General features: G+C 43.8%; 1 protein-coding gene across 3 annotated transcripts in view; it reads left to right on the top strand.

Annotated features, from left to right (window-relative positions):
• BAZ1B (bromodomain adjacent to zinc finger domain 1B) overlaps positions 1 to 15981 on the top strand; it is a 70381-nt gene that overhangs the window by 43225 nt on the left and 11175 nt on the right. For all 3 annotated transcript variants that reach the window (XM_045993015.1, XM_045993016.1, XM_045993017.1), the window contains exons 10-13: positions 2498 to 2603; positions 3508 to 3606; positions 7280 to 7457; positions 10355 to 10537. In XM_045993015.1, the coding sequence (XP_045848971.1) occupies positions 2498 to 2603; positions 3508 to 3606; positions 7280 to 7457; positions 10355 to 10537 (566 nt within the window). The remainder of the gene's footprint in view (positions 1 to 2497; positions 2604 to 3507; positions 3607 to 7279; positions 7458 to 10354; positions 10538 to 15981) is intronic.

A 15981-nucleotide genomic window follows, 5' to 3' on the forward strand; every position in this document is an offset into this window, starting at 1 on the left:
TTTTATACAAGTAGTCTCCAAACTCTGTTCCTTGGAAGTCTGTCTGTAGGTACCTTAATGGCTGGAATTGAGGTAAAGGGCTAGGAAGACAGTTTCAGAATTAATGTATTCAGTATGTACGGAGCATCTCATGTGTGCCAACCAGTTTTTCATGTTTTGTGGTACCAAAAAGCAAACAAGACAGATAAGATCCTAAATGTCATTTAATTAAAATTCTAGTGAGGGGGAAACACAGCAAATAACTAAAATAAGTGACTGAGAAAGAGTCATAAAGGGCACTGATGTTCTTTTTCTTGGCCTGGGTTCTGATTACACGAGTGTGTTTGATTTGTAAAATAAGTATAATTTTATAAATGTGTATATATATTTTTTCTTGAGGCGCACATGTACGTTGAACATAGATTATGTGTAACATTTGTAACACATATATGTTACTTCAAGAAAGAAGTTAAAAGGGGTGGGAGGTTGGGGAAGCAGGTGGAGGGTCATAGAGAGGGCACATATTGCATGGAGCACTGGGTGTGGTGCAAAAACAATGAGTACTGTTACGCTGAAAATAAATTAAAAAAAAAGAATGGAGAAAAAAAAAAAGGAAGTTAAAAGGGGGCGCCTGGGTGGTTCAGTCATTAAGCATCTGCCTTTGGCTCAGGTCATGAACCTGGGGTCCTGAGATTGAGCCCTGCATCCAGGCTCCCCGCTCAGCACGGTGCCTGCTTCTTTCTCCTACTTCCCCTACTTGTGTTCCCTGTGTCTCTATCTCTCTGTCAAATAAAATCTTAAAAAAAAAAAAAATTAAAAAGTTTTTTTTGTAAATTAAGAAAACCCAAGTGGTCAGGTTAGATTAGTTTTTGTCATCCTCAGCATTATTGACATTTTGGGTCAGATCTTTTTTTTTTGTTTTAAGAGTTGGGGCAGGGTAGAGGGAGAGAGAGGGAACGCGACACAGGGCCTGGTCCCATGATACTGGGACCATAACTTGAGTGAAATCAAGAATTGGACGCTTAAGTGACTAAGCCACACGGACACCCCCAGGTAATTCTTCGTAGGTGGGGCTTGTCCTGTGCCTTGTCACACATTTAGCAGCGTCCCTGGTCTCACTGGAATAAGCGCTAATAGTGACAATTAAATGTGTCTCCAGACATTGCCACGTGTCCGCTGGGAGGCAGCCTGCCTCCCTGTGGAGAACCACTGGGTTAAATGATCTGCAGCCTTCCTGCTAGGTCTGCTTTCTGTGACTTAATGAAGATTGCTTCTCAAGTATGAGATCGTTACGTTTCTTTCAGAAATCTTTTTAAAGGCAGTTTTACTTCATTTTAGAGACATTCCTGTCCCAAACTTAAAACTCACAAAATTGTTAAATAAGGAAATTAATATGTAGCCCAAAGTTTCACAGTTAAGGCCTTTTATACTGTGTTAATAATAGTAAGTATTACATTGTAGCGTTTTGGTAGAAAAATCTAGTTTTGGTAGAGTTCGTAAATACTTAGATAAGGGCAGTTATGTTTGAGAGCGGTAAATGTACAGTCAGGACCTTTAGACCTGGGGGAGAGGTTCCAGCAGGAGGAGACACTGATTTTATGATGTTTTCCAGAAGTTTAATGGGTGTCCTTAGAAATCAGGTCTCCATAGTTGTAGCTCCCAGGAGAAGATGGGTATTCCGTGCCCGCCCTCCTGGAGCATCCTGGTGGGCATTGTTGCTTCATGTTCTCATCCCGGGTGTCTTCAGAATCACGTGACTCGGAAGACTTAACAGGGTGATGTGTTTGTAGTGCAGGGAAGGTGCAGAGGGTTAAAAGGGAGAGGGAGGGACCAGGGGACAGAATCAGTTACAGTGTTAGGTGAGGCCTCAGAGATTGGCTTAAGATCCATCCGTATTCCTGTCCTGTTGTGTGGGAGCTGGTTTAGAAAAAAGGTCATCGAGTTTGATATTTTGAAGCCTCCAGGGTTAAGTTTACAGTAGTTTATGTGTTTCATTTGTGCTATTAAGCCTCACGTACAAAGAGTAAATGGATCATTTGCTTTGATATAAAGTTATTCAGTCATCCCGCTCCATTCTAAGTTGTGATAGTCTAAACTTTGAACTGTGCAGCTGTTCAGCTGCATAGCCAGCAGGCATCTCAAAGAATGTGCCGTGTGTAAGCTGTTTACGAGAAGGCAGCGCCTGTTGTGCACCGGATGCATTGAGCAGGCAGCGTCTGTGTTGCTAGTTGTCGGACTGGCCTGTGTCCTGCTTAGGTTTGAAGTGCAGGATTGGGGAGCACCTGGGTGGCTCAGTCGTTAAGTGTCTGTCTTTGGCTCAGGTCATGATCCTGGGGTCCTGGGATGGAGCCCCACATCAGGCTCTGCCCCTTAGTAGGAAGCCTGCTTCTCCCTCTCCCACTCCCCCTGCTTGTTTTCCTTCTCTCTCTATCAAATAATTATAAATAAAATCTTAAAAAAAAAAGAAATGCGGAATTGGGTATTTACTGTATTAATCTAATGTTTACATTTTTTTTAGGTAAGAAAGCAAACCTAGGCAAAAATGCAAGCATGAACACACAACCTGGACCAGCAACAGAAGTTGCTGTAGAGACCACCATTCCCAAACAAGGCCAGAATCTATGGTAACGTGAGCATTCATTGGGTTGCTCTTTCTTTTTCCTTTTTCATGTTAAGAAAATATTTATCTAGTGACACCAGTCTTAACATCTGTTAAGATCATTTTATATGATTTTGATTTCTTAGATATGTAAACTCATTGCTTTTAAAGCAGGTTTGAGTTTTGTTGTTTTTTTGATAAGAATATATTCTAAGCTTTGGAATTTTATTTCTCCCTTATAATGTAAGTTTGTATATGTTCTTGGAGTAGATACAGGATTTTCATCTTTATTTATTTATTATTTTTTAAAGATTTTGTTTATTTGACAGACAGAGATCACAAGTAGGCAGAGAGGCAGGCAGAGATAGAGGAGGAAGCAGGCTCCCTGCTGAGCAGGGAACCCGATGTGGGGCTCGATCCCAGGACCCTGAGATCATGACCTGAGCCAAAGGCAGAGGCTTAATCCACTGAGCCACCCAGGCGCCCCAGGATTTTCATCTTTATTAATTGAAGAATATAAATTGCATACATAGCCATTGATTTGCTTGTATGTCCATATTCTTTTAGGCAGGGAAACAGGTTTTGAGAGGATCCCTTTTATTTTGTGATTGTATTAACTATTTTGCCTATGATTCCTTTTGGTTCAGCGACCTTTTATCTTCAATTTTTAGTTGTAGGTTTACTCTTCTAAGGTATATGGACAAGTGTGTCAGTGACTTTATAAAATTTGTCTCGTATTTTAGTAGCAAACATTGGCTCCGGTATTCTAGGATAAAGTTAGCGTTAGATCTCATTGAAATAATAAATTGTCTGTTCTGCTTGTGAGCAAGATTGGAATTCAGTTCTCCCAACTTCCACCAACAATCTTAGACCCTTTCTTAGTGTTTGATTATTTTTCAGAGTTACTGATTCTGTGTTGCTCCTTTTAGGTTTTTATGTGATAGTCAGAAGGAACTGGATGAGTTGCTAAATTGCCTTCACCCTCAGGGAATAAGAGAAAGTCAACTTAAAGAGAGACTGGAGAAGAGGTAAGGGTTTTCATCTTGTTCTACATAGCTTCTCATCAGCATTAGGTATTATAAATGTCTTAGGGGTTATTTGTTTATCCGTAAAAGCAGTAAACGTAAATTTTAAAAAGTGTCTGTAACCCTTTTATGTTCTTAGTGCTTGGTAGTTTCTTTCTTTCTTTTTTTAAAAATAGTTTACTTATTTATTTGACAGAGATCACAAGTAGGCAGAGAGGCAGGCAGAGAGAGAGGAAGGGAAGCAGGGAGCCTGATGCGGGACTTGATCCCAGGACCCTGAGATCATGACCTGAGCTGAAGGCAGAGGCTTTAACCCACTGAGCCACCCAGGCGCCCCTGCTTGGTAGTTTCTTGACTCATGCTTGTTTGGAAAAGCATATTTTTAAACCACATAGATACAGTGCAGCAGGATCGCTCATTGATTCCTGCGTATCATGCACTAAACTGAGATCCTCGTAGTTAGGCAGCCTTACAAGGGTGGTTCCATGGTAGTTGGCCTTCAGAAGTATTGTCAGTATTGGAAACAGCCAGAAAATGAAAACTTCCTAAATGTCCGTCAGCCGATGGATAAACAAAATGTGGCATATCCATAAATTCAGCCACAGAACGGAACAAAGTACTGACACGTGCTATAGCTGTAACGGGGCTGAAACGATAAGATGGACTGAATCAAAAAAGCTAGAAAAGGCCCATACCATATGATTGTTTGTTTATTTTTATTATTTATTTGAGAGAGAGATTGCAGAGAGAGTGAGCATGAGTGGCGGGGAGGCGCAAGGACGGAGGGAGAAACAGGCTCCCACTGCGCAGGGAGGAGCCCAACGCAGGCTCTGGGATGGTGACCTGAGCCCAAGGCAGACACTCAACCAACTGAGCCACCCAGGTGTCCCCAGTATGATTCCATTTATGTAAGACTTTCAGAGTAGGCACATCCACAGGGACAGAAAGAAAGTAGACTTGTGGTTTCCAGGGCTTGGGGGAAGGAGAGAATTGGGATTGAGGTATGGGGTTTCTTCTGGGGTGATGAAAGTTTTGGAAGTAGGTAGTTTTGATGGTTCCACAACATTAAAACCACTGCAGATGTATACTTTAAAGTGGTGAGTTTAATATTGAATTGTATCTTTAGAAAGCTCCAAACAAATACTATCTACATCGAGATTTGCTGGTGTCCTTCCTGTTCTAGGCATTGCTTCCTGTCAAAGCCGGGGCAAGGTTTTGGCTTAAGGCCACCTTTAGTATCTGACTGCATGCTTTCATAGTTGAATTTGGGTTTGATTGAAGGAAGAAGTAATGTATCATTCAGTCTACAGCTGCAAGTTTTCTAGACTTTTGTGAGTGATGATGGGTACATGATACTAGTCTACTGCTTAATGCATAAGTTAGTTAAAATTATATTCAGAATCATGGTGTCTTATTGAGATGAACAGGTAATTTAAATTAAGAAGACAAGGGAAAATGTCAGTATACCAGTGACAAAGTGGTATGGTTCTGTGATGTGCCTTCTGTTTGTTAACATATTTGATGGTCAGGGTTAATAACAAAACTTACACTTTGTTTGGTTTGGTTGAGCATTAAAAAAATCCCAAACACATATCTTGCTTTTCTGGGTTTGAACTTTTTAAAGGCTGTCAAGCATACATAATTTTGGAGAATTAATGTTTCTTCCTTAGCATTATTTTACTGAAGAGCCATCCGTGTTTCATATTGTTTTGTTTTGTGTTTAATTGAAGTTTAGTTAATTCACAAAATACTGGTGATTTCAGGTTTCATCCATGATTTTTATAACCGAGTTCTGTCATTTTCTTTTCTATATACTGTTCTGGGAATTTGTATAATCTTTCTGATTCGATTTTATTTATCTCTTCTCTCGGTGGTGGTTATTTGTATTTCCTTTGGGTAGCCAAGGGGATAGGAAAATGTATCACAGACATTTGAAGTTTGCATTTATGAAAGTTATATGTGTTCTTTACAAGAAAGTAAGTGATGAAGGATATAAATTACAGGGTGTGCACTCAGTTACTCATTTCAATAAAAAAAGGAATTTTTTTTTAAAAATTTTATTTATTTGAGAGAGAGACCATAAGCTGGGTAAGAAGCAAAGAAAAAAGTAGATGTGAGCAGGGTGATGGGCAGAGAGAAAAGGAGAAGCTGACTCTCCTCTGAGCAGGGAGCCTGATGTTGGGGGCCCAGTCCCATGACTCCAGGATCACGACCCGAGCTGAAAGCAGACGCTTAACCAGCTGAGCCACCCAAGTGCCCCTCAGTAAAAAAGAAATTTAAAAACAAAATGATAGTAAGTCAGTTGGAAACAGAAGTAACTTTTTTCTATTCATTGAACATTTATAAAAATTAATCATATACTTAGCCACAAAAGCAGTCTCAATGGATTTTAAAAATAGAGAGTTTCAGGATATGTTCTCTGATCAGATTGCAATAAAATTAAAACAAATTCCTTAAAGTTGTCCGAGAAGATCTTAACTGACAGTTAAATATATTCATAGATAACGTCAAAGAAGAAAATAAAGGGAATTCTGCAGAGCAAGGGAAGTCCTTTGCAAGAAAACCAGTGGGACATAATGAAGTTGTATTCAGAGGAAAATAATATTAAAAATGCTTATTTAGGGGCACCTGGGGGGCTCAGTGGGTTAGAGCCTCTGCCTTCGGCTCAAGTCATGATCCCAGAATCCTGGGATCGAGCCCCCCATCAGTCTCTGCTCAGCAGGGAGCCTGCTTCCCATCCTCTCTCTCTGCCTGCCTCTCTGCCTCCTTGTGATCTCTGTCTGTCAAATAAATAAAATCTTAAAAAAAAAAAAAACAAACTTATTAAGAATGAAATGGGAGGGGCGCCTGAGTGGCTCAGTTCTTTAGTGTCTGCCTTCGGCTTGGGTCATGATCCCATGGTCCTGGGATCGAGTCCCGCATCAGGCTCCCTGCTCTGTGGGGAGCCTGCTTCTCCCTCTCCCACTCACCCAGCTTGTGTTCCCTCTCTCGCTGTCTGTCTTTGTGTCAAATAAATAAATAGATCTTTAAAAAAAAAAAAAAAAAAGAAAAGGGAACTTAGTATATTACAGCTGAGATGACCTTGAGCTCAAGTTTGCATTTTGTTGTAAGAAACCAGCCGTGAAGCTTATGGTCTTGCCAGAGTGTGTTGCTGGGACCTCAGCGGGTCAGTCTTTAATGTGAGAGTGAACCTGAGGGTCCTTGTGTAGAGTTTCAGCCATTCGACGGTTTTACTATGTTATGACGCATTCTGACAGGTGATTTAAAGTTGTCTCATGTTGGTAGCATTTCCTGGTAGCTGACATGAGCAAATGGATGTTCTCTCTGGAGGAGCACAGCTTCAAACCAGGCCTCAAAGAATTTTCCACAGATAAAAATCCCGAGAAACTCATGGTAAAAAGGTTAAAAAAAACAACAACAAAAAACCAGACCAGGAACCATGAATGAGAGCTAGGTGTTAAGCAGGACACTTCAGGTACTGGGATTATCAAATATCAAAAAAAAGAAGTGTGTTTTTCAAATGAATCAAGAATAAGACAAATTTGAAAATTTGTACAAGAAACACAAAACTAAAGAGATCACCAAGGTGAAATGAAGATCTGAGTAAGTCTTCTAGAAAGGAGACCTGTCATTCAGAGTTTCTTTATTTTCCGTTCCTGCTCCCCAACTTTTCTAGGTACCAAGACATCATTCATTCTATTCATCTGGCCCGGAAGCCAAATTTGGGTCTAAAATCCTGTGATGGCAACCAGGAGCTTTTAAACTTTCTTCGTAGTGATCTCATTGAAGTTGCAACAAGGTTACAAAAGGGGGGACTTGGTTATGTAGAAGAAACATCGGAATTTGAAGCCCGGGTAAGAACATAAGCACACACCCCTAGGAGATCTGTTACTCATGGAAACTCAATATGGAATTATTCCCTGATGTTGTTCTTGACTTCCCTGTGTGACCCTGGAAATCATGTGTGGGTTTGTTTTGAAGGACCTGTGGAACCAAAAATTCTCCATGTACATTTGATACTTTTCCTTTGATATCCAGAAAAATCTAAGTGGCTTAGATCCTTTATTCAAAAAGAGCTTTTCTGGTTTTGTTTTTTAAGATTTTATTTTATTTATTTGAGAGCAAGTGAGCATGAGCTGGGGGAGTAGGGGAAAGGGAAAGGGGAGAAGCAGACTCCCCACTTGAGCAGGGAGCCCAACACAGGGCTGATCCCAGGACCCTGAGATTATGACCTGAGCCGAAGTCAGACCCTTCATCAACTGAGCCATCCAGGTGCCTCTAAGATTTATTTTATTTTTTTAAAAGATTTTATTTATTTGACAGATCACAAGTTGGCAGAGGGGCGGGGAAGCAGGCTCCCCACTGAGCAGAGAGCCCAATGTGGGGCTCAATCCCAGGACCCTGAGATCATGACCTGGAGCTGAAGGCAGAGGCTCAACCCAGAGCCACCCAGGCGCCCCTAATTTTAAATAATAAAGTCCATGTAACTCAGAGGACACTTAAAATTGTGGGTCTTTTCAAATTACTCACATGCATTTATACCGTGTGTATTTGTCCTGTGTTTTGAGCAGTTGCATCTTTTTTCCCAATTTATAGAAGTACATTCCATTTCTTTCAGTCTCTGTATCACTTTGGGGTACGTAAAATAGCCCATGGAGTTGATAGGATAAATCTTCTACTGTTAAAACTTTTGTATTTTTATTTCTTTGCTATTAGAATTACCATATTATATATGCATCTTACGTATGTAGCTTTCTCTTTCTCCTTTATTTATTTATTTTTTAAAGTACCCTCAGTACCCACTGTGGGGCTCAATCTCACAATCCTGAGATTTAGAGTCATGGGCTCTACGAAGTGAGCCACCAGGCACCCTTACTCTCTCTCTCTCTCTTTTTTTTTAAACTAGTCTGGTTATCAATTCATGGTACATTTTGTAGGAAAAAGGATTTAAATATCTGTATTGTTCTAACGATTTTTTTATTTTGTTTTTTTAAAGGTCGTAATTATTTGTCAGAGAGAGAGAGCGCTAGCCGGGGTAGCAGCAGGCAGAGCAGGCATAGGGAAAAGCAGACTTTCTGCTGAGCAGGAAGCCCAGTACGGGACTCAGTCCCAGCATCCTGGGATCATGACCTGAGCTGAAGGCAGCTGCTTAACTGATTGAGCCACCCAGGTGTCCCTGTTCTAATGATCTTTCTTTTTTAAGATTTTATTTATTTATTTGACAGAGAGAGAGATCACAAGTAGGCAGAGAGGCAGGCAGAGAGAGAGGGGGAAGCAGGCTCCCCGCTGAGCAGAGAGCCCGATGCGGGGCTCGATCCCAGGACCCTGAGATCATGACCTGAGCCGAAGGCAGCGGCTTAATCCACTGAGCCACCCAGGCGCGCCCCCCCCCCCCTTTTTTTCCCTAATGATCTTTTAAAGAATTACCGCTAAGTATTTTTGCCAGTTTCGAATATAATACTTACCCTTTTTTTTTTTGGTTTATTCATTTATTTATTTAAAGATTTTGTTTGAGAGAGCGCATGAGAAGAGGGAGTGTCAGAGGGAGAAGCAGACTCCCCTCTGAGTAGGGAGCCCGATGGGGGACTCGATCCTGGGACTCCAGGATCATGATCTGAGCCAAAGGTAGTCACTTAACCAACTGAGCCACCCAGATCCCCTACTTTTTTGTTTATTTAGCAAATATTTATCATTTGCCTACTTTGTGCTGAACCCCGGCTCACACCCTGCTAACACTGGGTTATCAGCATTCTTTGTTTCTCTTTGTAGTTACAAAATGGCATTTTTTAAATTGACATGTTTTGCATGACTGAGAAGGTAACGTTCATTGAAGAGTATGACTTGGATCAAAGTGATTTAGCTTCTGTCCTTATGCATAAAATAGATGTGAGGCTTAGATGACACCGAGTATGGAAAGTGGATTACCTGGCTTACAGTGTGTGAGCTATATAGTGGGTCAGTAAATGTTTATTTTCCTTCTCAGTTTTTCTTTCCCGAGTCTGTAGTTCACACGTAGTAAGCACTCGGTTGCTGAGTGAATGAATGAGCTCCCTAACTTCCTTAATTAAGTAGAGCGAGTTTCAGCATCCCGTGGGTCTCGTTGTTGGGGAAATGGAAGTAGTCAGCTTCTTTTAAACCTATAAACCACCCATTGAACTGAGGACCAAGGTAAATTCATGTGGTGTGACCTTTTTGGGGCCCCGATTGATTTGAATTTAGTCAAGGATGGTCTTTTTTTTTTTTTTTTTTTTAATGTTTAGTTATTTATTTGACAGAGAGATCACAAGTAGGCAGAGAGAGAGGAGGAAGCAGGCTCCCTGTGGAGCAGAGAGCCCTACGCGGGGCCCGACCCCAGGACCCTGGGACCATGACCTGAGCCGAAGGCAGAGGCTTTAACCCACTGAGCCGCCCAGGCGCCCCTGGTCTCCTTTTATTTTCCCCTCTCAGACAGCATGCGTTATTTTGAGTAAATACAGAATTTTACTACCACATGTGGGGAGGGGTTAGCTTCAGTGAAAGACCTTTACCTCCTAGGAAAACCCCCAGTGAAGTTGCTTTTGGATGAACTTTCCCGGTGACGCTGAAACTGGTGGGGAGTTGCCACCGGACAGGCTTACAGTTAGCTTCCCCCACAGCGCACGTCAAGTCAGAGTGGTGCAGAGATGACCGGAGTCCCGGTGTGGGGAGGGGAGGAGAGTCTCCTGTCCCGTCGGCCTTTTGTTCATTCTGTTGTTTCTGTCGTTTCCTGTAGGTGATCTCGTTAGAGAAACTGAAGGATTTTGGTGAGTGTGTGATTGCCCTACAAGCTAGCGTCATAAAGAAATTCCTTCAGGGCTTCATGGCTCCCAAGCAGAAGAGGAGAAAGCTCCAAAGCGAAGATTCAGCAAAGATGGAGGAGGTGGACGAAGAGAAGAAGCTGGCGGAGGAGGCAGAGGTACGTTGTTCGCGAAGATGGGTTTTGTGCCTGGGAGCCCGGCTCTGATTCTGTGTGGCCGAACCCGGTGCTCGTACCTCCTTACAGCCCCGTTTCCTGAGCCGGTGTTCATTTTCCTCACTTCTGCTAAATGCTGTGGTTTTCAGACTGGTCTGTGGAGCACGCCCCATCCTCTTTTACCGGGGCTGATGGCTTTTTAAAAGGGGGTAGCAGTTGTTAAATTGTAAAAATGGTGCTAAAATCACAAGGAACAATGTGGCATCTTAACTGTTGTTACGTTGTGTGTTGTTACGCACATTCACAGTGTTGTGCACCTGTCACTGCCATCCATCTCCAGAACGTTCTCATCTTCCCAGACTGAAACTGTGCCCACCAAAGACTACACAACCCGTTTCGCTGTCCCCTCGACCCCTGGCAACCCCGTTTTCTTTCTGGGTCTGTGGATTCAATTACTCTGAATAGTGTTACATAGAAGGGGAATCACCGTATTTGTCCTTTCGTGACGGGTTTGTTTAACTTAGCGTAATATTTGCAAAGTTCATCTCTGTTGCGTTATGTGCTCGAATTTCCCTGTAGGACCGAGTAGTGTTCCACTCCGTGTGTATGCCTCGTTGTGTGTTCACCCAGCGGTGCGCACTTGGGTCCTTCCATCTCCTGGCTGTTGTGGATACGGCGCTGTGGGCCTTGAGAGCTAGTTCGGAGCCGCTAGCAGCAGGTGCCACTGTGTGCCCTTGGTCGAAGGACAAAGGACGATCCTGATGTGTTGGAGAAGGTTGTCCTCTGTGGCCAGGTGCACGGCCTCAGGAGGGCTGCGCGGTGAGGGAGGGAGGAGACTGCCAGGCAGCCAGCCGCACCAGCCGGGCATCCTGGAGAACTGTGGGGTGACGGGTGTCGCAGCCCGATGGCCCTCATGTCCAGTAATGCTGGGAGCACAGGCGTACAGCTGTCCGGTCCCGTTCTCCCTTCCAGGTCTTCTGGCTCTGTACCAGAGGTAGAGCTGCTGCATCGCATAGTAATTCTCTTTAGCTTCCCAGGAACCGCCTTGTTTCCGCAGCGGCCGCACCGTTTGTGGTGCACGGGGTTCTCACTTCTCTACATTCGTGCCAGCGCCTGTCACGTTTTCTTTCTGTCTGTCTGTGATTGCAGGCCTGCTGACGGGTGCGAGGTGGTAGTTCACGGTTTTGACTGCGTTTCCCTATTAGTGAGGGGCAGCGTGCTCGTCGGCCGCTTGTCTTCTTTGGGGGAAATGTGTCCGAATCGTCAGCGGTCTTTTAATTGGATTGTGTCTTTCTGTCGTTGAGTTATGGAGGTTCTTCCTGTGTTCTGGGCATTAATCCTTTGTCAGTTGTATGATTTGCAGCTGTATTCTCCCATCCTGCGAGCTGCCTTTTCATCCTGTTGATGCCATCCTCTGGTGCACAAACGTTTTCCAGTCTGGGGAATGCCGCCGCACCCGTGTGCTGCTGCCGCTGCTGCTTGCCCTGTCACTTCCAGGGCTTTCGTGCCAGACTCAGCGTCGCACGTCCAGTGTCTTTCCCTCTCTTTTCTAACTGTCTTAGAATTTTTAGCTTTTACGTTTTTGTTTTTTTTAAAGATTTTTTTTTTTTAAAGATTTTATTTATTCATTTGACAGAGAGAGAGATCACAAGTAGGCAGAGAGAGGAAGGGAAGCAGGCTTCCCGCGGAGCAGAGAGCCCGATGCGGGGCTCGATCCCAGGACCCCGAGATCACGACCCGAGCCGAAGGCAGCGGCTCAATCCACTGAGCCACCCAGGCGCCCCTAGCTTTTACGTTTAAATCTTTGATCCATTTTGAATTAATACTTGTAGACTAAGTGTCTAAATTTAGTTTTTTGCATGTGGATATCCAGTTTTCTGGTTTTTAAGTTTTAAAAGTAACATGCTCGTTGTAAGTAAATCCAGAGTGAGAGGTAGGTGAAATATGAAACAGCTCCCATCCTAGATTCCCCAGGAATCTCACTCTTCATAGTTCATTGTGTTTTCTGTGTGCACACGAAGATAGTTTTGTTTTGTTTTAAGGTTTTATTTCTTTATGTGACAGACAGAGATCACAAGGAGGCAGAGAGAGAGAGGAAGGGAAGCAGGCTCCCCGCTGAGCAGAGAGCCTGATGCGGGGCTCGATCCCAGGACCCTGGGATTATGACCTGAGCCGAAGGCAGAGACTTTAACCCACTGAGCTACCCAGGCGCCCATGAAGATAGTTTCATTGGAATTTTACAGAACGGAATCATCTGCGTCGTGTTCTGCAGTGTCTTATCCATGAACATATTCTGCATGTCTCCCCCCACTCAGTCCATGTAGATCTACGGGATACCGTGTTTTCTCAGCTCCTTGATTCCTTACTGATGAATGTTGTGTCTTCTCTGGTTTGTCTTTATTAGAATAACTAGCAGCTCCATTTTCTTCTCTTCTGTTTATTAGCTTTTTGCACAAGATTACTTTCAGCGCCTTCCTGGGACTGGGTTCTCACTGCTGTGTGTTGTTTAATGGCTGCATGCAGTGTGCGGGTCACCTTCTGGGTGGAGTCCCAGATAGTGGTGTATCGTCTCTGCTCAGTCTCTTCTCGTTAGGCATCAGTTTTAGCCTCGCCAAGTACTGCATGGGCTTTGTTGTTAACGCTGCCCGGAAGAGTCTCTTTCTTGATGGGATCTTTCCTTGGCATTTCTTTACCAGTAACATTTCTTCTCTTGGGAAGCAGCAGCTACAGAATTCTCAAGTTCGTCTTTAGTACTCCTCGCCGCAGCAGAGTGACCTCTTTTTAGGCTGTCATTTGAGGCTTCATTCTTAGTACGATCGGGAGGAAAATCTGAACGCGCACGCAGGTTGAACCTTGGGGCCCAGGCATAGAGTACACAAACGGAAAGCATGGACGAGTTTCTTGGAAAATCAGCTAGGTTGCCTACTATGTAGTTCAACAGTGTTCTTCATTAAAGTGGCATTATGCCCTGCCTACAGTTCCTGACCAAAGTCGGCGTTCCCACCACTCTGAAATTTTCTGCTGTCCGTTGCCTTGGAGGTTTCTTGCGTAGCCCCAGCCAGCGTGTTTCGTCTGGCAGCAGGTGGTTGCGTGAGTCAGTTAATACCAGTCTTTAGTATGGCTTTCAGTTTCCTTACTTAAAGAAGTAGATTGGTTCTTGAATCCCCTTTTGTAATAGTCCAGATGATTTCAAATACTTAATGTTTGTTTGTTTGTTTCTTTTTGCATTAAGTGGGAAAGACCTTGTATAATTTGGTAAAATCCTGGGTTCTGTTAGGCTGACTGTTTACTCTGGATGCATTTGTCCTGATAGCCTCATTGTCTGTTCTTCATTTTAAATGTTGTTTTGTGGAAGAATATGGTTGGAAGCCTGGTCCTGTCCTTTCAAGATGGGATATTGCCTTTTCCGTGTTAGTAAAGGGATTCATGGTGACTTTGCATACAAGGCAGCTTCCCTTTCATTCTGTCGTACCCACTTCTGCCTAGGAACCACCTTTACTTAAACATTTGAATTTTTCGTCAGGATAATGTGTTTAGCCATCCAGGAACATTGTCAGACACAGGATTTTACTGGATGCCCCCAGTGTTGTGCGTCAAAACTTAGTTGCCAACTGTTCATCTGTTCCTAAAAGCTTTGTCTTAAAAAACCAAAAAAAAACCCCAGTGTCTTTGAATATGGTGTGGGTTTTGTTTGTTTGTTTGGGTGGGGTTTTGTTTTAATGTGCTAGCCTGTTCGGAATTTTTTCCCAGTGATGGGAAACCAGGATGGTCTTTCAAATCTTGAGTGCCTGATGTTTTGCCCTCAAAATTAGAGGGTGTTTGGAATCTAGGCTGCTCTGGGTGGATAACTTGGTGGGTTTAACCGACTGCTAGTGATTATCCAGTATCTGTAATGTCAGGAGCATTGGTCTTGTGGAGGTGTTAAGGAGACCTGGTCCCAAATGGCTGTGAGACCTTGGGCAGACTTAATAAATGAAAGTTATACAAATGTGCACAGATATTCATAGCAGTGTGATTTATGATAGCCAGAAAATGGAAACAACCAAGATTCCATCACCCGATGAATGGATGAACACAGTGTGACTGACTGGTCCATACTGTGGACGAATGTTCAGCACTTAACATGGAGTACAGGACCGCTCTTAGATAAAGCACTGCCGCCTGCCGCTGTCATGGGCCCTAGAAGAGTTGTGCCCCAAGACGGCCGTCACAAAAGCCGCACGTTACGTGAAATGTCCAGAAGAAGAAAATCTCCAGACCCAAAGTAGATCAGTGGCTGTCTGAGGCTGGGGTGGAGAATGGGGAGTGAGTACTAGCGGGGGTGCAGGTTTTCTTTTTCTAAAAAATTTTGTTCATTTATTTGACACACACACAGAGAGAGAGATCACAATAGGCAGAGAGGCAGGCAGAGAGAGAGGCAGAAGCAGGCTCCCCGCCGAGCAGAGAGCCCGATGCGGGGCTCGATCCCAGGACCCTGAGACCATGACCTGGGCTGAAGGCAGAGGCTTTAACCCACTGAGCCACCCAGGCGCCCCGGCAGGTTTTCTTTTGGGGGTGATGAAGCTGTTTGAATTAAGGTTATGTTCATAGTTGTATAGCCCTGCAGATACATGTAAAACCATGGTTTTTCTTTACAAGGTGAACTTGTTAACGTAGAAACGATATATGTATTAAAATGAGATTAAATAACTTATTTCTAAGACCTTTCAGGGTTTTTAAAAAAGATTTATTTTTTATTTATTTTTTTTTAAAGATTTTATTTATTTATTTGACAGAGAGAGATCACAAGTAGATAGAGAGGCAGCCAGAGAGAGAGAGAGAGGGAAGCAGGCTCCCTGCTGAGCAGAGAGCCTGATGCGGGACTCGATCCCAGGACCCCGAGATCATGACCTGAGCCGAAGGCAGCGGCTTAACCCACTGAGCCACCCAGGCGCCCTAAAAAAGATTTATTTGAGAGCGAGTGTGAGTGTAGAAGGAGGGCAGAGGGAGAGTCTCCGGCAGACCCTGCCTTGAGCCTGACCTGGGCTCAGTCCCACAGCCTACATGGTGGCCTGGGCTGAAGCGGGGAGTTGGACGCTCAGCCTTCTGAGCCGCCGGCTGCTCCGGTTGCTGGTGGTGGTTTGCTTGTGTTTTAATGCGGCTGGCTGCGCTACTGAGCGCTCAGATCTTATGGTTCATAGGAAATAAGTAAAAGGCAATACTGTCTGCCGATAGGACTTTTTCCTACGTGTGTGCATCTGAGTGTCCACTAGAGGACAGCAAAGCCCATTTTAGCGTTTTTTGTTTGTTTGTTTTTTTGCCTGTTCTGAGTAGGCACTCTCTTTAGGGACTGTACTTAAAATTCCTAAATCCATGTTCTATCGGCCGGGTGTGGGTTGTTCGCACAGTAAGAGGACCTGGGTGGTGCCCTGAGGCCAGCTGTGGTGTGGACCTCACAGTTGGGGGAG

The sequence above is a fragment of the Meles meles genome, chromosome 21 (assembly GCF_922984935.1).
Source record: "Meles meles chromosome 21, mMelMel3.1 paternal haplotype, whole genome shotgun sequence".
Lineage (NCBI taxonomy): Eukaryota > Metazoa > Chordata > Mammalia > Carnivora > Mustelidae > Meles > Meles meles.